This window comes from Acomys russatus, chromosome 1 (genome assembly GCF_903995435.1).
Source record: "Acomys russatus chromosome 1, mAcoRus1.1, whole genome shotgun sequence".
Classification (NCBI taxonomy): Eukaryota; Metazoa; Chordata; class Mammalia; order Rodentia; family Muridae; genus Acomys; species Acomys russatus.
The window spans coordinates 6,443,453-6,465,787 of record NC_067137.1 but is presented as its reverse complement, the minus strand read 5'-3'; the positions used below and the strand labels follow the sequence as shown (position 1 = coordinate 6,465,787).

The 22,335-nt window shown below is 53.6% G+C and overlaps 1 protein-coding gene across 4 annotated transcripts in view; it reads left to right on the top strand.

Moving 5' to 3' along the window:
* Positions 1 to 22,335, top strand: part of Ttc7a (tetratricopeptide repeat domain 7A) — a 103,665-nt gene that overhangs the window by 60,734 nt on the left and 20,596 nt on the right. For all 4 annotated transcript variants that reach the window (XM_051158844.1, XM_051158757.1, XM_051158673.1 and 1 more), the window contains 4 exons: positions 812 to 869; positions 2,062 to 2,134; positions 6,939 to 7,099; positions 19,483 to 19,599. In XM_051158844.1, the coding sequence (XP_051014801.1) occupies positions 812 to 869; positions 2,062 to 2,134; positions 6,939 to 7,099; positions 19,483 to 19,599 (409 nt within the window). The remainder of the gene's footprint in view (positions 1 to 811; positions 870 to 2,061; positions 2,135 to 6,938; positions 7,100 to 19,482; positions 19,600 to 22,335) is intronic.

Genomic DNA, 22,335 nt, shown 5'->3' with positions numbered 1-22,335 from the left:
CCTGTCAGGCACGTCCTGGCCAGCCCACACTGCTGTCTGCCATCGGCCCTCCACGTGGCTTCCTCACAGGCCTGCCTTTGCCCTCAGCTCAGCAGCAATCCTTTAGGGCCTTTGACAGTCTCAAACAAGATAGCCCCTAGTACCTACAGGAGTTTCGAGTCTCTCATCCTCCCTATGGCAGGCCTCGTGCTTTGTTGCCAGCCATTCAGGTTCAGCCCCAGGCCTCCCCATTGAGCAGATGAGCACTGATCTTATGTCCTTGACGTCTGGAGGAGAAGGAATGATGAACCCCACTCAGATTTGCCGGAGTCTCCTGGTACCAGCCCCTGTGTGTAGCCTCAAGAGACCCTTGAAGCCATATGGGGCAGCCTGGTACTGGCTGTCCTCTGCCCCGCACACCCTAAGTCATGGGAGCTGCGGGCTCTGGCACCCTTGTTTGGGCTAGTGAGGTGGTCACCAATCCCTTAGTTATAGTGGGCTTCCGTGTCTCGTATCCTGTCCCTGGACCCTAAGGTTTGCAAACAGGGCCCTGATAGGCTCCTTCCTGCAGAGTTCCTGTGCCCTGGGCATGGGCCAGGCAGAGGTTTGCACTTTTGTTGTTGTTATTTTGTTTTGTTTTGTTTTTCAAGACCAGGTTTTTCTGTGTAGCCTTGGCTGTCCTGGACTCGCTTTGTAGACCAGGCTGGCCTCGAACTCACAGAGATCCACCTGCCTCTGCGTCCTAAGTGCTGGGATTAAAGGCATGCACCACCACAGCCCGGCTTGGTCTGCACTTTTTTAGTGACCCCTCAATCCATTGTGTCTCCTGCAGCCACCCTGAAGTCCAAGCAAGATGAACTTCACCGCAAGGCACTGCAGACACTGGAGCGGTGAGGACTCCCCACCTAACCTTTGCTTCTTCACATGCAGAGTGATAACCACCAAGAGGACACCCAGTAGGCAGGGGTGGGTTGTTGAGGTCAGTGCCCTCAGCACTGGGCACCAGAGAGCCCTGGGGTGAGCGCAGAGAGGGGTTCAGGCAGCTGCCAGCCCCAACTCTTCCTCCTGGGGCTCCCAGGCTTCTGCTGGTGTTGTAATACTTGACAGAGGGAAGAAAAACATCCTATATGGCATTGGTTCTCAACCTGTGGGTCCTGACCCTTTTGGGGTCACAGGTCAGATGTCCTGCATATCAGATATTTACATTATGATGCATAACAGTAGCAAAATTACAGTTATGGAGTGGCAGAATACTTTCATGGTTGGAAGAACTGTTTTAAGGGTCGCAGCATTAGAAAGATTGAAAACCATGGTGTCCACCTAGCCCCCGCCTGACCACATCAGAGTTGCCAGGGACCTGCCACCCAGAGCCTTGCAGAGATTTCCTGCAGTCAAGGATCTAAGAAGACAGTAAAACTCCTTCCTCAGGCCCAGCCTTGCTCAGACCCAGCCCACCTGAGACTCTCTCCCCTGGCCTGACCCATGTGTTCTCTCTATGCCCTGATCCCCCACACTGAAGTGACAGGCACGTTGGGGGGAGGGGACGAGGAGGGGAAAGGACCTGGTTAGCAGCCCTTGTGCCACTTTGATTGGAGCATGTGACACATCAGCCTCCCTCTGGGTCAGGTTGTTTTCCAACCAAAAAAGCAAGATATTCTAGCCCTAAGTAACAGCTGAGGCTTGCCCACCCTTCCTCACCAGCATTGCGTTCCTGAGGCTTCTGGTCCCTGCAGCTCTCTCGGGCCTGCATCCTCCTGTGGGCAGTGGGCAGTGCGCTTTAGTAGGAGAGCCACAGTCAGGCTGACAGGCCCCATCCATAGATATTCTTCCCCCATCCCTACCCTACCCTTCCTTTGAGGTCTGTCACCTGGAGATGCCCACCCTCCTTCAGCTGTGCCAGTCCCCTCTTGAGCCACTGTCCTCCGCTGTGAGCTACTTAGGGACCTATCTGAACCATCGTCTCGTCTACCATCTGAGAGGGGCTAGCAGGATCTCCCACCACATTGCCCACAGCGCCCAACGCGAGGCTAGCGTGCTGCTCAGTGGATAGCAGCTGACTTTTGCCTCTCTGTCCCCCCACAGAGCCCAGGAGCTGGCACCCGATGACCCCCAGATCATCTTCTACGTCTCCTTGCAGCTGGCCCTCGTGCGACAGGTGTGTGGTCACAGTACCTAGTCCTCAGACCTGTGGGGCTTCTTAGCCCCTCCGTGTGACTGTCATCTCCCGTGTGAGCATCTTTGTGGGGGGCACCTTGTGAGGGTTCTGTCGGTGTGCACACACCACAGCCCACTCAGGAATGCGGGAAGGGGTTATTCTATTCTGCGCCTTGACATTTCTTAGACTATTGCAGTCTCCAGAGAAATGGATAAGTGACCCCAACATCATTTGTTTGTGTTCTCCCCCTCCCCAACTTGGGGGGAAGTGTGATTGGTGCATGGGCTGTTTCTGCATGGGCTTCTGTGTGACCCCAGGGACACCAGTGCAGGCCCTGACCTCTGGGGTTCAGTCAGGTCCTTCTATCCACCAACTTCCTTTGCCCTCCCAAGACCACCACCACAACCACCCATAGCTCTCCAGGTGGGCCCACCATTTCCCCATAGTCATCCATGAGGTCAGTGTCAGGGGACCCCAACTGTCATGGTGCCCCCTTAAATTAAGCCTTTTAGATGTTCTTTTTATTTCATGCGCCCTGCAGCCCCTAGGCTAATACTCTGGGCATCTCTGGTGGCCTTGACCCAGTACATGCTGACACTGATACACCCTGACTCCTCAGATCCCCTTTCCTGCCCCTGGGAAACAAGCCAAACTCCAAGCTGCCTGGGAGAAGCCTCAGAGGCCCTGTCTACACCCAGACACAGTGGGGCAACCTGTAATCCTGACACTTTGAAGACTAAGGCAGGATTCTTAAGCTTGGGGCCAGCTGAGGCTACAGAGTGAATCCCAGGCCAGCCTGGTATACACTGCAAGACGTTGTCTTCAAGAAACCAGGCAAAAGAGAAAAAAGACGCACGTTTCTTACACAGACGAGTGAGGGTAGCCCTGGTACTGCTCCCTTATATCCCATGCAGGGACATGACCTCATTTCATGCCTGAGAAACTGAGGCCCTCCTGAACTTAATACCTAGGAATTGGTGGAGCCAGGGGTCTTTGATCCAAAGCCCACCCTGCCCCAGCTAAGACACTCCTGGCCCATTTGGAGACAGGGCCCTTGATCCTTGCCAGGAGGCTGGTCTCGCCATCATGCCTAACTGGTGAGCAACTCCGCCAGCTGTTTCCTCTGACCAGGGGCAATGGAGCGCTGTCTCCTACCCTTCTCACCCTCCCCGGAAGCCCAGGTTTTCTTGACTTCTCGCTACTGGAAGCGGTTCCCTTATACCGGGACGCCTAGCCAGGTGATGCCCGCCCAGCCTGTCAGTTTCAGTCCTCCAGCTCCGGCTCCATCCTTCTGTCTCAGCTGTTCTCTCTACCAGGCGGCCTCGGCTGTCCATCTCCCGCTGTCCTCCCCTCGCTTCCTCTCACACCCCCTCCTCCTCCTCCCTTGTGACTCACTCATTCATCACAGGGCCACCTCCACCTTGTCGCCACATCCTGACTCCCAGCCGTGGCCTAGGCCCTGCTCACTCTGTGCCTTTCCTCTGGGAGCGTCCCTCGGCTTCTGGAACCAGACAGGAAGTTACCCGAGACCTGCTCTATGCTCTATTTTTAGCCCTCTTGTAAAGGAACCAGGTACTTTGGGTGCTTTTCTTGCCAATTATGTTAACAATTAACCCTTTGGTGGTGCAGTTTGTTTTTTGTTGTTGTTGGTTTTGGTTTTGGTTTTTCGAGACAGGGTCTCTCTGTGTAGCCTTGGCTGTTCTGGACTCTCATTGTAGACCAGGCTGTTCTCGAACTCACAGCGATCCACCTGCCTCTGCCTCCCTCTTCAATTATCCACCCATCTTTGATGCATAATGCCTGTCTTCCAAAAGCAATGCTCACCAGGCCAGTGGAATCTGGTCTCAGTCTCAGGAGGTTGGGGACCTTGAATGCACACTTAAGCTAGCATCCTTGCCTATTCGGGTCTTTGTGACCCTACCTCCCGCTCTTTCTGCCTAGAGCAGGGCTGGCTGCCCTGAGCTGTGATGTCTAGGGATTTGGATCCCCCTACTAGGATAACGGGGTCTGTTGTGGTGCATCCCTGGGCCTGAGCAGCCTTGGAGAGTCACATGAACTAAGATGGTAGCCACACTGACCTTAGCTGCTTCTTCATGCCCCAAGGCACAAGTCTAGACCTTAGTGTCTAAGGCCAGAAGGAGGCAATGCGATGGGGCTGGCACACTGGGAATGCCCAGCCCCACAGGGAACACATGAGGCTGGCGAGAAGAGTCTGCATAGGTCAGTGAGAGAGCAAATACTTAGCAAGTGAGAAGCCCTGGGTTCAATCTCCAGCACTGAATTAAAAACAAACAAACAAACAAACAAAAAAACCCCTGAATCCTGTTGTGGTCAGTCTAATGTAGAACTGTCAGTGAACACACGTCCCTGGAGCAGTAGGAAACGTCCTACAGTTTCTTTGTTTCTGGGTCTTGGGCAGCTTATGTGGGAAACACAGGCTTTGGGAACTCCACTGAGGTGGCGCTCTGCAGGGTGTGTCTCATGCCTGTTCCTCAGAGCAGCCACTGGAGGCCTGCCTGACCCTCATCCTGCGCATCCTGAGGCAGAGGAAGTGCACACCAGAGTGGTGCCCCTACCTTGCCCTAGGCACCTGCAGGGCAGTGGAGTGGCCAGAGTGCACACACTCCACCCTATCCAGGAGCCAAAATGGTTCCCCAACCTCCCACCGCCATGGCATGCGTGACTAGGATAACAGCGGAGCCTGGTCTGTCCATGCTGGGTTGGTGGCTAGCACGTGACCTAACTCGGCTTTCCTAACCCTCCTCCTTGCTTCTGGTTCTGCAGTCACAGCCTCCACAGCCATGAGGGTTAGTTAGGTGTCTGAGGGGAAGGCAAGGACCTGGACGGGCATCCCAACAGAAGCAGGGTCTTGCAGCGAGGGCACCATTTACTGAGGCAGCAGGAAGAAGACGCCTCATGCATTCTGGGGAACTGAGCCGAGTTGGACCACTAGACATCTGAGGAAGGAGATGATGGGCTGGATGCAGCCATAGCACTCCAAACCTGCAGCTTAAGAGAGCCGCCTACACCAGAGGTTCTCAACCTGTGGGTCGTGCCCCCTACACAGGGGTTGTGTATAAGTTATTTACATTGTGATTTGTAATGTAGCAAAGTTACAGTCATGAAGTAGCAATGAAATAATCTCATGGTTGGGGGTCACCACAACATGAGGAACTGTATTAAAGGGTCACAGTGTTAGGAAGGCTGAGAGTCACTGACCTATACTGAGCCCCTCACTCACCCCGTGCGGCATTAGCAGACTGTGTGGGCTTAGCAGCCTATGCTAACCAGAGCTGAAGTGTCAGCCCCTCAGGATGGAGATGCTTGAGCAGACAAGGGCTTAGAAGGTATACAAGCATGCCCAACGGTACATGGCCTGCCTTCTTAATTCATCTCAGGTAAGGCATATGCAGAACCTGAGGGAAATGGAATTCTGAGAGGCAGGAGCTCCCAGTCTTTCAAATTCACGCATAAGGTGTTGCTTTCTCTAACAGCCTAATAGTCCCCCAAAGACTCTTTCAATTCAATAGCAGGTGGTAGGTAGCCCCAGGTGGGCTGGGAGCAAGAGACTGTCTCGCCTGCCTTTGCTGGAGGAGGAGAAAGTAATGAAGGGCTGCAGGTCTCACTGGACAGTTAAGGTGCTGCAGCAAACACCAGGACGACCCAGCCTGCTTTGAAGGAACATTGTTTCCATTGGTGACTTTCTTATCAGAATTTCTTTCACTCCTAAATATTTGTGGTAACTTGCCAGACCCTGCCAAAGGTTTGCACACCAGGCCACGCGAGGCGAATTCACCAAGCTCACCGGCCTCTGTGGTGGAGCAGGGCGGGGGTGAAGGTACTCGGGAGAGCCGGGTGGAGGGGGAGAGCTGGGTGGAGGCGAGCCGTGTTCCCAGTGATCTTAGGGCCCCTCCTGAGCCGTGTGTGCTCAGTATAACCTCGTCAACAGAGGAGACTATCAGACTTTTCCCAGTCGCAGCTAGGAGCAAGGGTTTAACGAGGCAGCAGGACCAGGGTGTGTCATCCTCCTTGCCGGTCTGAGGGCTCCCAAGGTGGTGGTGGTGCACGCCTTTAATCCCAGCATTTGGGAGGCAGAGGCAGGCAGATCTCTGTGAGTTCGAGGCCAGCCTGGTCTACAAAGTGAGTCCAGGACAGTCAAGGCTATACAGAGAAACCCTGTCTGGGAAAAACAAAAACAAAAACCGAAAAAAGCAATGGAAGACACCGTTCACTCAGCACCAGGAAGGGAGAGGCAAACCCAAGCCGTAAGCACTCTGTGGCAGCAGGCCTGCCCCGCCTGAAGGATCACCTGTGGTAGCTTCTCAGACCCTTTACAAGTGGCCCTGTGTGACCCAGCCTCATCCTCCCTGTCTAATCTTACTATAGAAAGAACTACACTTAATTTTTTGAGTTGAAAAACACAAAGTACAAGAACCAGGCCTAATGTCTGGCTAGGCTCCGCGCTGCCCACATTGGAGAACACTGTCTCTCCTTTCTGCCATTCACCTCTGCCTCCTGCCTTTGGTCACACTGCCCCACCTACCTGGAATGCTACCCCACCCCACTCCACCCCCCTCCACCTCTTTTCCTTATCTTCCCCTGAGTTGGACTCTGTTGACCTCTGCCAGCAAAGCTCTGGGAAGGGGCAGGCAGCTTCATCCCTCGCCAGGCTCTCTGGCGGGGGAGTATTTTATCAGCATCCTTGCTTCCGGTGCCGCAGGCTCCCTTTAGTTGGGCTGAGCCATTCCATGGTAGGCAGCTGAGTTCAAGCTAAGATCCCTAAGCTCTCGGTCTCTCCTGGCAGATCTCCAGCGCCATGGCGCACCTGCAGGAGGCCCTGACAATGTGCGGGGATGACGCCAATGCCCTCCACTTGCTCGCACTGCTCTTCTCTGCTCAGAAGCATTATCAGCATGCCCTGGATGTCATCAACATGGCCATCACTGAGTACCCTGAGAATTTCAAGTGAGTCTCCTGGGGTCACTACTGGGTAGAGGCCTATGGCTGGCTGTGCACACCTCAGCTTGCTGCACGGCCAGCCGGTCCTCAGAGAACACGTGTCTATTGCAGAGGCAACTCCCCGGGCAAAGGGACAAGGTGGTATAGCAATGCACAGAGGGTGCTTGGTGGGAACTAGCGAGCCTGTGGTGCTCCTGCCCCCCCCCTTAGAGGCTGTGGGCCCAAAGGGGAGAACTGACGGGTTGCACGTACGCAACATAGTGCTTCCACCCAACCCTGGAGCCCTGAGGGTACCACTTCGTAAGGCAAGTGACCCAGCCAGCCAAGAATGAAATGCAAAAACCAGCTGGGCTGGTGGAGACAGGGGGGCCATCCTAGCTTCATCCTTATTGGAAGCTAGAGAATAGTTATCTTCCTCCAGTGTAACCCTGACCCTTCATATTTTCTGTGCCAATCACCTGCCCTGATCCTCTCTGTCCTCCCCGCATCTACCCCACTGTTCTGCCGCGGTGATCCCAGCTCTCTGTCCTCCCCGCATCTACCCGACTGTTCTGCCGCAGTGATCCCAGCTCTCTGGTCCTCCCCGCATCTACCCCACTGTTCTGCCACGGTGATCCCAGCTCTCTGGTCCTCCCCGCATCTACCCCACTGTTCTGCCGCGGTGATCCCAGCTCTCTGGTCCTCCCCACACATACCCCACTGTTCTGTTTACAGCTGGGTATAAGTAGAGCGCATGCCCTTTCTGATGGTCTGTCCTTGTACTAGAGGACTGCCCCAATTCTGAACCTCACTCCAGCCTTGGAGAAATAACTGTTCCGTTCAGAAGACACACTACTCAGGAATTCTAAAACAGAGATACATCAGGTGTGGACAACAGGAATCCCAGATATTATACGGCAATCCTGGGTGATAATGTTTTGTTTATTTTTAACTTTAAAAAATTACATTTATATGCGATGGCGCATATGTGCAGGGGCGCATGTGTGGAGCTCAGAGAACAACCTGAGGTAGGCATTTCTCTCCTTCTGTCATGTGAGTCCTGGCAGTGAACGGCTTTACCCACTCAGTTATCTCTCTGACATTATACTTGTTATAGACAGTAAAACTCCAGAAGAGAAGAGGCCCCGGTCTCTACAATGGCGCCTTGCTTTTTCCCAGACTCTATCCTTACCTGTCAGGCAGGTCCTGACTCACTGCTGCTGATGTGCGTGCGTGCGTGCGTGCGTGTGTGTGTGTGTGTGTGTGTGTGTGTGTGTGTGTGTGCCTGCACATATCTGTGTGTGCCTGTGCATGCGTGTGTATTTACTCTGTCAGTTGTGCTAAGTGAGAAAAGACACGCTCAGAGAAAAAGGCTTCGAACCCTGGGACTTCCTGTCCACTGTCAGGCCTGAGTAGTAGCACTGAAGAGCCAAGATGCAAGGGGTGGATTGCAGTGTTGGATGGTGGTTTAGCCCCAAATCCTTTCTAAATCAGATCTCCATGGAAACCTAGGTGTGAGGCAGGGCTGCAGCCTTCCACTCCTGGTCTCCCGGTTTGCTCCTCATTGTCTTTCACGGCTTCAGCACTAGCCCGTGGACCTCCCTGGCCTGCTGTGGGAGGCTAAACACCTTGCTCAGTGTCTGATTGAACCTCAGGCTGTGTGAGGCGTACTGGGAATCTATCTCTTTATTCCTTTGCTTTCCTGGACCACCCCAGGGCGATGCTTCCTCCCAGTGGCTTCCTTCTCACCTTCTGGCTCTGGCATGATGGGGCAGCCCCCTGGCTCCCTTGTGGTGTGAGTGAGCCCCACAGCTCTACCCAGCGGCACTGTCCGTGATGCGTGCCCCATTCTCCCTGAGAATCCTCACAGGCAGATGGAGAGGCTTTGGCTTGCAGCTTAGTGCCTGCCACTCCTTCCTCACCCCAGGTGGACGTGAGTGAGAACTTTTTCTAGTTGCAGCCAAAAGGATTGCTTTCAGGGGCCAAGACCTGCGGAAGGCGGTGATGGTGGAGGTGGGTGTTGGTATAGACTGTGGAGTTTAACCACTGTGCAGCCTTCCTGTGCCCACTCCCAGGTGCTTCCGTCTTCCACCGCCTGTCCCCCCCCCCCCCCCCCCCCCCCCCCCGTGTGAAGCTGCCTGTTTCTGCATGCCAAACCTTAAGGGGGCAGCGTTTGCCCTGGGAACTGCTCCCCTCCAGCCATCACTCAGCACTGAGGGGCAGCAGGGCCTCTGGGGTGGGAGACCTTGCTCCCTGTTACTACAGAGCGTGGTTTTGCAGAGCACCAGGGAATGCATGTGTTCCACCCCAGGGAGAACTCCCCCGCCCTGCTCAGTGTGCTCAATTGGGTGGATCTATGAAGTGGAGAAGTTCTTTGTCACTAGCCGTCAGCTCCCAGACTCAGAAGCGCTGCTTTGGTCCAAACTGGCCCTAAAAGGCTACAGAACTAAGCAGAGCAGGGATTCGTGGAATTCAGGCCACCAGAGTATGAGGAAATTAATCTTTCTTATAGAAAAAAAAATTATACACATACATGCAAGCTCTATTGAGTGACCAAGTCAATTCTTTCCAAATAAGTTAAAACTGTTCCCTACAGATGAAGTCCTGGAGGACAAAATACCCATGGATTATCAGGAAATGTCTTTGAGTCCATTACGGGTCAGGGATCACTGAAAAAAAAAAAATGTCACTGCTTCTCTATCGAGTGTGCGTCCTGTGGCTTCAGCTGCTCTGTGCTAGGAACGAGCCATGTGTGGCTCCAGCTGTTGCTAACAGTTAATTAAGCAGCCAGTCCAGTAAATACGGCTCAGCAAAACAGCACAGACCAACCCCCCCCTTGGCCTGACCTCATTGTCCCTGACAAAGGGTGTTCTCAGGAGATACTTTAGGCCTACGACACAGGCTGCTCCCACCTAGCACCTTGCAGTGGCTAGCCTGCTGGCCGAGCCTTCTGGAGGCTTTTCCTTTCTGCAGAGCCATCAGTGCAGTGCTCTCAAGAACTGCGCCTGGTAGAGGAAAGATGCCAGCAGCAGGCCAGTGTAGGGGTACCTGCTTTGCATGGGAGAGGCCTAGGCAAAGGAGGAGGAAGCTGAGTGGACCCCATCTTATGAGCCTGTCCTAGTGCGAGAGCCAGTTAGGTCACTGCCCTTGAGTGGCTTCTCTTACCCATGCCCCACACCTCCCATCCCCCTTACTCCCCTGACCCAACAACATGTTCCTTCGGAAGTCTACGAGAGACCCAGGCTGGAGAAGGTCATGGGCTGATGGACAGCCGGGGCCAAGGCCACAGTGTGGAAGGAAGGCCACAGACAGTCCCATTGACACACCTGAAGTGTGTCCGAGTCAGATGCTGAAGGAAGGGGATGCGGGTGAGGCCAGACTAGGCAGTGACACACAGCAGGGCAGACCCTTTGTTCTCACACAGACACCATCCAGGTATGCAAGGCAGAACCTCACTTTTGTGGACTCCATTGATCAGAGATGGCTGTTTCCACCCAGGCACTGTTGAGGCACACAAAGCAGAACCCAGCCTCTGAAACCCATTTTTACTCAGGGATTAGGAAGCAAAGTGGAAAGGATCTTAATGTCCCTGATATAGGGTGGCCTTTGGTAGTAGAGGGGGGTCTTGGTGTCCATGACCTTTGGTAGTGGCGGGGGTCTTGGTGTCCCCTGCTGTAGGGGCGGCCTTTGGTTAGCACTGCTGAGGTTTAAAAAGGCAGAAACGTGATACAGCACAGACTGATGCCTCCTGGGGACAGCGTGAACCTGGTGTGGTGGGAATCAGATACCCCAGCGGCTTCCTGAAATCCTAGGGGCTTTTGACTAAGCCCTGGACACATGTGCCAGGCGGCCAGGAGGCCTGAGGCCAGGCAGTCCACAGGCCTCCTGTAGGGAATGTGAGCGTTTTAGCAAGCCCAGGGTTGTCTTTGTTGGTCCTTCTCATGGAAGAGGCAGCTGTGAAGTGTGACTGGGAGGGACAGCGTACAGGGCAGACAGGAATGGACCACCAATGAGCGTACCTTCTTGAAGCCGTGAGGGCTGTAGAGACATGGTTTTAGGTAACACATTCCTGCAGCTTTAGTCAGGCCCGTATACTGAAGCTCACCATAGAAACCAAACAAAGTTCCTACGCTAACTGTGGGAGCTTTCCAATAACCACGCTGTCTGTCGCTCCCCCCCTGGCCCCCCCCCTTGCCCCCCCCTGCCCCGCCCAGCCCTGGCAGCCTGCTAGGCTGACTGTGAGGGCCCAGGGCATACCTGAAGTGCTCCACAGTGGGCAGGGCCACCTACCCACCCCTTATCTGACACAATAGGCATTCCTGAGAGTCCCTGCTGGCCCAGTCCCTAGTCCCAGGAGACTTGGGAAGTCCTGAGGGAAGGTGTGTGGGAGACCCAGAGGCGCTTGCCAGTGTAGCCTAGGAGCAGTATGGCCCTCTCCACGAGCTGCTGCTCGCCCCAGATAAACAAATGAACTAACTACTGCATCCATCTGCCCCAGGAAACCAGGGCTGTTTTGGAAAATGTTTGAGGTGATATAACAAGGTATTAGCTGGAGCCAGACTGTAGCTAGATCCAGTGGAGGCTGAAGCTGAGCCTCCGGGGCATTTCTCTGAGCTTCCTCCCCCCCCCCCCACCCCAACCTATTTTTCAGGTTGCATGTGACTTACTTGTGGAGGTACAGTCTACCACATTGAAGGGATCAGAGTCCTGGGACTTGTGTTAACATTTCTGCCTTAAACCCAGTGTGTTTATTTGATTGTTCTTAATAAGGACTTGTGGTACATCAAAAGGATGCTTAAAATACCAACACTCAGGGAGGAGGTAGGAATCAAAGGTATTAACACAAACATAGTTTATCACTCTGCCGGGTTCATTAAAACACGCTTGGCTGCCACAGTGCGCGGGGACAGCAGCCAGGACTCACTTGGCCACGTGGCTGAGGAAGTGCTAAGCCAGGCATAATCACAGGCACCATCGGATCCTTCTCAAAGGTCAGCTCCTCCTCTGCTGTTGGGTTGACATTCAGTGTTTTCCCGTCCTCAGCTGTCCCGTGGGCACCTCTGTGGTCTCGCTCTGCAGGACTTGAGAGGGCTCTATCCCACACGAGCAGGCCTAGCCTGCCTCTCCAGTGGAAGCTCATGGGGTCTTTGAGGGTGAGCACACTGGACGGAGCCGATAGACGTAGACTAACAGTGTACCAGGCTGGAACCTACCCTTACCATACCCCATAGCTTCTCGGAGGACAGTCTACCTGAAGTGGCAAGGCCCTATGCTGTGCTCAGGTCTGGATACATGGCTAGGGCTTTGCCTGGGCTATAGTTGAAGGTGGGGAGGCTGGTTGGGTGGGGTCAGCCAGCAGCCAGCACACTGAGGGCACTAGGTGTGGTGGATCTGCAGGCAGGGGCTCGTTGTGGAGGGGGGTGGGGACTTTGAAGGACCTGAGCTGGAACTTCTGGGATGTTCCTTTTTAAAGCTTCCAAGAGGGATCCAGTTAAACTCATTACAAGGTGGAGGATCACTGTGAGCCTTCAAGGATTAAGGAACATGGGTTAGAGTAATCCCCCACACCAGCGAGAAATCATTAGCTTTAGGGCTAAGAACTGCTAAAAAAGATCCCTTGAGTGTTAAAGATTAGTCGGAGGGAAAGTAATAAACTAGGGATGGCCCCTCCTCCTTTCAGAAAGTCCATTCCTGGTAGAGGCCCTCAGCGAGCATGTGCGTGTGTAGTCAGTCCTTGGCCCTCAAAGCTTTCCTACAGTCAGCGGTGGGATTTGGAGGGTCTTGGGAGCCCAGCGTTGTTTAGCATGACCCTGGCATCCTAGGTCTGGGTTAAGTGGGGAGCTGGAGGAACTGGCTGGTGCTGTGGGTCGGGGAGGGTAGCTCCTCCCTGTCTCCGTGCCTGTCCTGTCATTCCATCCTGAGACAGGGCCCTCTGTGCCTAATCTAGACCTTTATCCCGGCTTCTCAGCCCTCCTGACCTCTCTGGCATCCAAAGTCACTGCCCCCAGCAACGGCCCTGTTCTTGGAGCATTCACATTTCAGAGCCCAGCTACTTGATGCTAATCATCCGTCCATCTGTCCGTCCTTCCGTGCCTTCCGTGTGTTTGAAAGTCAGAGACTGTGGCCCCTCCTCTGCCTACTGCCCCAAAAGGGGGTGGAGGCTGGGTGCAAGGCAGGATGCTTGTACACCCCAGGAGACCCTTAGACTGGCAGGCCAGAGGAACTCATGGGACGGAAGCAAGTGAAGGGAGGAAACAGGGAAGGTTTAGGCCTCTCACAGCCCTGATCCAGCTTAATTGTTCTGGTTTTGCTTTCTGTTGGTATCATCCTTAATAAAGCAAGATCTCATGTAGCCTAGGCTGGCCTTGAACTCCTGATCCTCCTGCATCTGCTTTCTGAATGCTGGATTATAGGCCTGTGCCACCACACCCACCCATTATTTGCCCTTACACCTCTCACATGAAGTTGATGGCAAAGCAAGATAACATAATACCCGGCAAGGGGCAGCATACGGGTAGAGCCGAGGCCATGACATGCCTGAAACTGCTGGCCCGTCCCCATGCCTGCATCCATTCCTGTTCTCCCAGCAGCCCCAGGAGTGACAGCGACTGTTGCCATTTGCATTTTACAGATGAGGAGCTCAGGTGTCTTAGCCCAGGCCCCCATGGCTAGAAGCCACAATGCCTGAGCCATAGGAGTTGGCTCAGCTCTCTGATGCCGCGTTGGGGGAGACGGGGAAGCCTTCACGTGGATTCCACACTGTTACACAGGCTCTGGCCTGAGGAGTTGCACTTTATCACAGTGTGGCCGCCTTACTCAGAGAATAGCCTGCTTTTTCACTCAATTATATGTTTGCTATAAAAATAGAACTCTTCATTAAAACAGCACAGCAGGCCATCAGCTAGAATTACTAATTACTGTCCTTTAGACAGATAATGTCCCCTTCTGTATGCTTGCCACACCTGCCGCCATCCTTCGAGGAGCCAGGGAGAGCAAGAAAAGCCTCCCAGGACCTCAAAAGCACAGCAAGGACCAGTGGGGCCAGGAAGAATGGAACGTTCTGGAAGCGTTGCTGAAGCTCTGCTTCCTTCCAGTTGCTCTGGCCCTGGGGACACCCGCAGCTTTCTAGGCCTTGAGGAACTCTTCCGTGGCAGATGCCTTCCTCCATTCTGTGCTTTGGCTCAGGTTGGTTTGTTGAATATGAAGGAAAGGCACTAGAAGACAAGCGCCTAGACAGACCCCAGCCTGCCAGGAGGACGGGTCTGAGAATAACAAATAACAGTTCTCAAGAGGAACCGCTCACAAGCACTGGGCAGCCTAGTGCTATGGCTGCCTCTGCCTTGCTGGTACAGAGACCCTGAAGAGGCTGCCGTTCTTGTAGAGAACACAAAACAGGATGGAGAGAAAGTATCCCCCTCGAGTTTGACAGGAACTAAGCCAAGGCCAGAGTGAGTCCCTTACCTTGTACACGAGGCGAACAGTTAAGATGCACCTGGGACATACTCAAGAGGCCTGAGCTCCTGGACAGCGGCCTTCTGTCTGCACTCAGCTCCCTGCCAGGACCAAGCGCTTGCAAGAGGGTTGTTACAGCCAAAGAGCGTGCTCTCACAGGGGCTGCAGTCTGCTGGACGACAGGCCAGCAACCTCAGGCTCTTTCTAGAGCCTGCAGAGGCAACAGGCCTAGGAATGTGTTCTTCTGGGTCTGATAGAATCTCTGCTTCAAGGCAGGAGGCCTGCCCTGAACATCAGGCAGGCCAGGCTGCGGACAGGCAGGCCAGGCTGCAGACAGCCTGTGAGCTTCCCCAGGGCTTCTCAGCTGCTGCTTGTAGCTCACCGGGGTCCAGCCTTATGGGGAGTATGTGAGTAGGTGATTTCCCTCCTATTTTACAGGTATGGAATGTGTGACATGTTTCAACAGAGGCAGGACTTTGGTTCAGGTGTCTGTCTCCCGGGCCAGTGTTCATGGTGCAGTTTAAGGACAACGTGATCACAGTTGACCCTCCCTCTTCTGGGATAGCTTTTGTCAGGGCCAGGCTGGTTTTGGTATTCCAGTCCTACAGACATGTTCCTGTTACACTCTTTTGCCTCTGACCCCAGAGGTGAAGACTTCTTACCCCCCCCCTCCCCCCCCAGTCAGAAAGCCAGCCAGACACCTGCATGTCACACCTAGAACACACACAGAGCACACCTAAGGCTTGTGGCTCCTCCTTGGAGCCTCTAAGACCTCCTTTGTGAGCAGTTTGGAATGGAATTGGCCTGTGAGGTGCCTGCCTGGTGTTGTGAGTCCCTCCCACACGGTAGCTATAAGAAGTCAAGTGGCCAGACCCCCCCATGCCAAGCACATCCGCTAAGTGCCTCTAGGAAGCCAGACACACCTGCTGCCGAGGGATGTGAGTTACAGGACACAAAGATAAATGGTGAACTTCCATCTATACCAAGACTGGGCACAGACTTTTCCCCTGAGTATCTGACTGAAAATACTTCATACGAACTTATCTTCATTATTAAACTGTTGAGCAAGAGAGCTGTAGCATGTAATTAAGTGCCAGCCGAACACACGGTCACCTAGTGGGTTCTTGAAGGAGGACCTGGGTCTTGGATTCTTAAATTCACTTATTTAAGGACATTTTAGACTCATCTGTGCAGCATGTGATGAGCCTGGAGGTGGGGGAGAGCCAGACTTGCTCAATCCGCCGTACCTGTCTGTCAGAAGCTCTCCTGGACACACGGGCTTCTGAGGAGGAGATGACTGTAACTCCAGACAGGATGGCACACCAAGGGCTCTGTCTGAATAGCTGGGCAGAGCCTGGATCTGCACTCTCTGGGCTCCACACAAATGTCTTAGTGGGAAGAACTGGTCCAGTGTGTTTATCCTGTTTGTAGATCCCTGTCACCACCATTAAGTCTGATACTGGGCGTGATACAGGCCAACCGTGTCACTTCCAGATATACCGAAGACTTACACTGGGAAGAGGTGAATACAGCCACCTGGAGGTATAGAAGAGGCTGGAGAGTGACATCTGTGCAGGAGTTAGCCAGATGTGACAGCCTCAGCAGAGGCCACACCATGAAGCAAAGCAGGGAAGAGTGCCAAGGAGCTGTTGACACCAAGTGACCAGCCTACAGTTATGGGGGAAGGGCAGGAGTGGGAGGGGGCCCAACTGAGAGGCCCTGAGAGATGTGTCTGATGGCATGGCCACCAGGTAGGACAAGCTCTCGTGAGGTCCTCCGGCAGTGCTCAGCCATAAGCCAAGGACATCTCCTCAGGACCCTCAGCAGGAGGCTCACATTCAAGGGTGATTATTGGAGTTCTTCTTGCTCAACCTAAAGAGGATGTGACTGGCTTGAGAAATTCCACTCCAGGTCACGCATGTCAGTGGAATGTCAGCCCCCGTGAGGATCTGGCCCGCATTGATGGAGGCTGTCCAACTCGCTCAGCTTTCTCTCTCTCTCTCTCTCTCTCTCTCTCTCTCTCTCTCTCTCTCTCTCTCTCTCTCTCTCCTCTCTTCTCTCTCCCTTTCTCTTCCTCCCTCTCTCCCTCTCTCTCTCTCCCTCTCTTCTCTCTCCCTCTCTCTGCTCTCTCTCCTCTCTCTCTCTCTCTCTCCTCTCTCTCTCTCTCTCTCTCTCTCTCTCTCTTCTCTCTCTCTCTCTCTCTCTCTCTCTCTCTCTTCAGGCACACAGTACCTCTGGCCAGTCTTCCAGGACCCACGCTAGCTCTGATGCAGGGACTTAGGTATGAGTCGGTGGCAGCCGTGGGAAGCGGACTCTGACCAAGATGGCTGTCTGTGGAAAATCCCAGAAAGCTGGGGGCTGGTTTGCCCTGGGAATGGGCCCAGCCCTAGAACTTCTTCACTGCTCTGGCTACCTAGGGGAGGTTGGTCAGACGGAAATGCCCCAACACCCTTTGCTCTAACAGCTGCTGTCTTCCTGCCCAGCCAGCATTCCTTCACTCTCCCAGACTCCTACTCCCAACTCTCTTTACCCAGCTTGCCATCAGACACCAGTTCCAGCAAAGCCCCCTTCCTGCCCCCTCCCTTGCACTGGCGTCAGATCCCAAACCACAGCACTTGATTCTCATGGCAAGTTGACATTTATAGCACTCTAATTGTTACCTTAAGGCAGAAATTGTGTCTTCTGCTTCATAGTCTAGAAAGCAGAGGCACCACCTAACACCGGCGTGTTGGGCTCTGCGGGGACCTGGGGAAGGAGAAGCGGGCAGCATCCTTTCTCTCTTGCAGCTTCTGCCTCGGGGCTGAGCCCTGTTCAGCCCAGTTGCTGCCCTCGGGGTGGGCCATGAGCTGCAGAAGGGCTGGGGAAAGTGTGGTTTATCGTCCAGGCTGAGCTGGGCTTGGTGGTGCATTGCATCCTGTCATCCCAGAGGCAAATGGCATCTCTGTGACTTCAAGCCTAGTCTCCATCGAGAGTTCTGGGTGTGCCAGGAAGCCATCGCCAGAGCCTGTCTCTCAAAAGCCAAACCAACCAACCAACCAAAAAAGTTGGTGGTATGCGTCTGTAGCATGTAAGCGGTTCTGAGTTCGGTCCCTAACACCACACAAAATAGGGCGTCGACATAAAAGCCACAGCTGTCATCTTAACAGGAATAAGGATTCATTCTGGAGCCATATTGTGTGACCATGTTTCCAGAGCCCAAATTTAGGCTACCCACAGCTCCATGGTCCATCATGGAAGCCATTTTTTTTTTAAGTTTTTTATAGTTTTACAGGACAGAGGAAGTCATAAATGAGAACAAGTTTCAAATGCACTGGCCAGTTCATCAGAGAGGTAGGCACACTGAGATGGGGAAAGCCCTTCGGATGGTCTAAGATGCTGCCTGATGAAATTCTTAGCTTTTAGATTGGTAGGAGCGAGTCTCCTGCTAAATCAATAGATTCTAAAAAGTTCTTTATCTACTGTCACAAGATGCTAGTTCCAGCATAGATGTGGGCAAGGAACGGTGGCCACAACTTAGATTCTAAGATCAGATAAGTGGCCTCTGGACCTGCAACATTCCAGCCTCCCCACAGTTTTGAGACTCTCATCAGCCAGGCAGGTTCCTTTCAGGGCTGTTTGCTCACAGCCAGATGCAGCCTCTTGGGAAGTTTTTGTTCATGAGGGCGTGGCACACATAAATACACACACACCTGTAGTCACAGTACTTGGTAGGCAGAGGTGGGACGGCCTGAGGTTCAAAATCATTCCTTGCTACTTTGTGAGAGAGAAAGCCTGTGAAAAATAAGTAACTCCAGGTTAACAGGAAGGAAGAGGGCAGCTGCTATATGCAGCAGCACAAAAAGGCATTTTTGAAGAAGGGGGGGGGGGGGAATGTGTGCCTAGAACCCAGAATTTACTAGTGTAAATCCCACTTTCTTCGTTATTCTCTGCTAAGGAAGTCAGTCTAAAAAGAACTGTGAAAAGCCCAGGGGAAGGAGATAGAGGGCTCCGTGCAGAGAAAAGTAAGGCTGGGTCTCCCTGGCTCAGGCTGCAACCTCGGTGCCTCAAGTAGGGCTCACGGCACAGCTCATCTTCCCAGGAGCAGGCCTGTGTGGCCGCAGTTGTCAAGTCTAATGGTCACGCTGATTCTCTCAGCAGCAGTGCAGGGGATCAAAGCCTCTCACTGCTTGCCAACCTCTCTGAGAACTAGGCTGTGTAGCCTTGTGTGGGTCGCCAAGGCTCAGCCATCCACCAGGTAGCTAGTATGTAGTGCATTGCCAGTGTGCTGATCCCAGAACACTGGCACACCTGCCATGATACTTCCGTGCTGCCTGGCCCCGTCTTCCGGCACAGTAGACCTCCCTAACAAGGGGAAGGCTAACACATGACACAGCTGGGCTTCCGGCTCTCCCGGGTCCTTAGTGAACAAGACTGCTTATGATCTGGCTTAAATGTTTGACCTTCACTGATGTGGCCAGGGTAGTGGTTCAAAGCTGCCTTCTGACTGTAGGAATGTGGCACAGACAGGCATGCAAGGCAAGACACGTACACATGAGACAAAATAAAAGGCTGCTTTCCAATCGTGGCTCTTACTGAGGCTTGATCGTGTGCCTTGTGGGACACAGAAGGATAAATGTTGGCCGTGTGTTAGCAGGATTCAAAGTGTTGCCTAACTGAGCCTGTAAAAGGGGCCACGCACACCAGGCAGGGCCTGGGCAAGAAATGACTGCTGTAAGAGGTGGGAGAGAAACTGTAGGTGGTAGGGCGAGCAGAACTGGCACCGGCAAATGCTGAAAGATACCTCATTGGGCTATAAAGATGAGGAGACGCTGAAGCACACAGAACGAAAGCTAGCATGTGATGCGTGTGCCTTCTGCGGGCTGGGGCTGGCATGCAGCTGGCATGCAGCACCCCACCGCAGCCCTACCTTGTAGGAAGGCCCCGTCTGGGCTGCTGACTGGGACTCTCCTTCCCTGCAGCCTGATGTTCACCAAAGTGAAACTGGAGCAGGTGCTAAAAGGCCCAGAGGAAGCCCTGGTAACCTGCAGGCAGATGCTGCGACTCTGGCAGGCCCTGTACAACTTCTCTCAGCTGGGGTAAGTGGCTGTCATTGCCCCTTGGGTTGCCCCGGCATTGGCAGGTGGAAGTTGCCACAGTACCTACAAACCGTGCCTGGTGGGACTCAGTGTTCAGGGCTTTATATAGCCACAGTTCAGTTTGAGTCCCCCTAGCAGGCTTCTAGAACTCACATAGAGACCAGGTTAGAAGACTGAGCTCAGGTAAGACAGTGGGGGAACTGTCACTGAGCAAGCACCTGAGGTTCTGCGCTTCTTGCTTTTTGCGATACACCAGCCACTTACATCTTCCTCAGCATCAGTCTGCGGCTCAGAGCCTTTATCTAGCTGGGCGTGGTGGCGCACGCCTTTAATCCCAGCACTCGGGAGGCCGAGGCAGGTGGATCGCTGTGAGTTCGAGGCCAGCCTGGTCTACAAAGCGAGTCCAGGACAGCCAAGATTACACAGAGAAACCCTGTCTCAAACAAACAAACAAACAAACAGAGCCTTTATCTAGTGTGCCAGTCATTTGCCTATTAAGTGACAGTGCTGGGACTTGAACCCAGACCTCCTGAGTTCCAGGCCAAGGAGCAGGGGCTCTGGGAACCTAGAAGGCCTCAGTACTCCTCAAAGCAGTGGGTCTCAACCTTCGTAATGCTGTGACCCTTTAATACAGTTCCCCATGTTGTGGTGACCACCCCCCCAACCATAAAGGTATTTTTGTTGCTACTCCATAACTGTAATTTCCTACTGTTATGAAGCATAGTGTAAAGTTCTGTGTTTTCCAATGGTCTTAGGCAACTCCAGTGAAAGGTAAAGGAATCATGACCCACAGGGTGAGAACTGCTGCCTTGGGAACCCTTACCTGTAGTGCAGTCTGAGGAGACCCAGGGAAATAAGGATGGAGTGAAAGGCTTCAGACGGAGGCAGCCCTCCCTTTGCAGGCCACTGGGCCTAAGAGATTCCAGAGCAGGACAAGACTAGAGGGTGGACGCTTCCAGAAAGCCATGGGTGATGGAGTTTTCACAGCGGGAGAATGAGCACTGTGAGCCCAAGGCCCATGCTTTGACATAGGGGGCTGTGCTTTTCAGCCCTTCTGGCTGCAGCAGCTGGAACAGGTACGCAGCCTGGCTCCGTTTGCACAGGAGTCGCTCTGGAGCCTGCTGCTTCTGGCTGGCTGGTGGGTGGCCTGCACAAATGGCCGGTCTAGACAAGGCCCCACAGAGCAGTAGCATTGACTCAGAGCGGCTGTGCAGCTGCCAGATGTTCTCCCAGGAACAGGGACAGTTGAGCTTGCCCTGATGTCCCAAGTCACCACAAAGAGGCTGGTGGGGCTCAGGAGACAGAAAGGGTTTTTCTTTGAAACCTAGACCTGTAAATTGTAATCCGGTGCTTGTAAAAAATCTAATTTGGGGCAATCATAAACTAAGACCACAATCCACAGCCTGAGTTTCGTTCTACCCACCTGACCTAGCCAGCCTGCCCCACTCCTACCCAACAGCCCTGGGTTCTGCCCAAACCACACCGCTGGGCTCGTGTTCGCATCACCCCCAGCCCCTCCCTCAGGAAGCCACGGCTGCCCAGCCACCACACAAGAGTCTTGATGACTTACTCAGCTTGACACGTCTCCCCGACTGGCACGTGGTTCTTCAAAGTAACATGCTGCGTGTTTGTTAGCCTTACGTGCATGCAGCACAGTCCCCCAAGATGGGCTGGTTCTATGCTTTAGAGAGGATCTCTCATGGGAAAAGAGAAATGTATGATGGGTGCCTGGATGGGAGTGAGCAGTAAAGCCGGCTCCTGTCAGGTGTCAGTCAGAGGAAGAGGCCCTTGAGAGAAGTCACATAGGTAAGAAGCAGTAGGACATCAGTTTAGTCTCATGTCCCTGGCTCATTGGCTCTCCACTCAGGTGCCTCCCAGAATTAGGGGGAAAAAAGCCTTAGCCGCTGTTCTGTTGCTGTGCGGAGACACCATGACCAAGGCAAGTCTCTAAGAGAAAGCATTTATTCGAGGGCTTCTTTGCAGTTTCAGAGGCTTAACCCATTATCAGCATGGTAGGGAGCATGGCGACAGACAGGTAGGAAGGCATGGTGCTGAAGAAGTGCCCGAGCTACCTCCTCATCCACAAGCAAAAAGAGTGCGGGGCGGTGGGGGGGTGGGGAGGATGGAGACACAGAGACAGAGATTAAGCCCAGTTCCCTCGACACACTTCCTTGATCAAGGGGCCACACCTGCTAACCCTTCTAATCTTTTCAAATAGTGCCACTCCCTGGTGACTAGCATTTCAAATATATGAATGTATGGGGACCGTTCTTATTCAAACCACCTCAGTGGCAAAGGAAGGGAACCATCCCTGACCTGCTGTGTTTGGACAGAGGGTTTCCTTTGGACCTCACCTAAAATGACTGAGCACCTACAAGCCAAGTCCAGGTCAATGTGAACCAGCGTTAGGACAACAAAGATACCCTGGACTGTGGTACCATCTCCTGTGGAGCCAACATGTTATATACCTCCAAAGGGAAGACCCCCCCGCCCTGGCCACCCTTTCTATAGTGGCTCCCCTGAGTTTCCCCAGCCCTTGCTGGGTACCACTGGCTCCCTTGACAGTGGGAAGGGGTTGGCCAAGAGTGTAACAGCATCTGCCTCTCACATCCTTTCTAGTCCGAGCTCCTTTGGGGGAAGGGTACCCGACAGTCTGAGGACCCTGTTGCAGAAGGTAGCAACTGGACCTTCCACCAGGCTGTCCTTAGGAGCCAGCCTGAACAGTCCCTGTGCCTG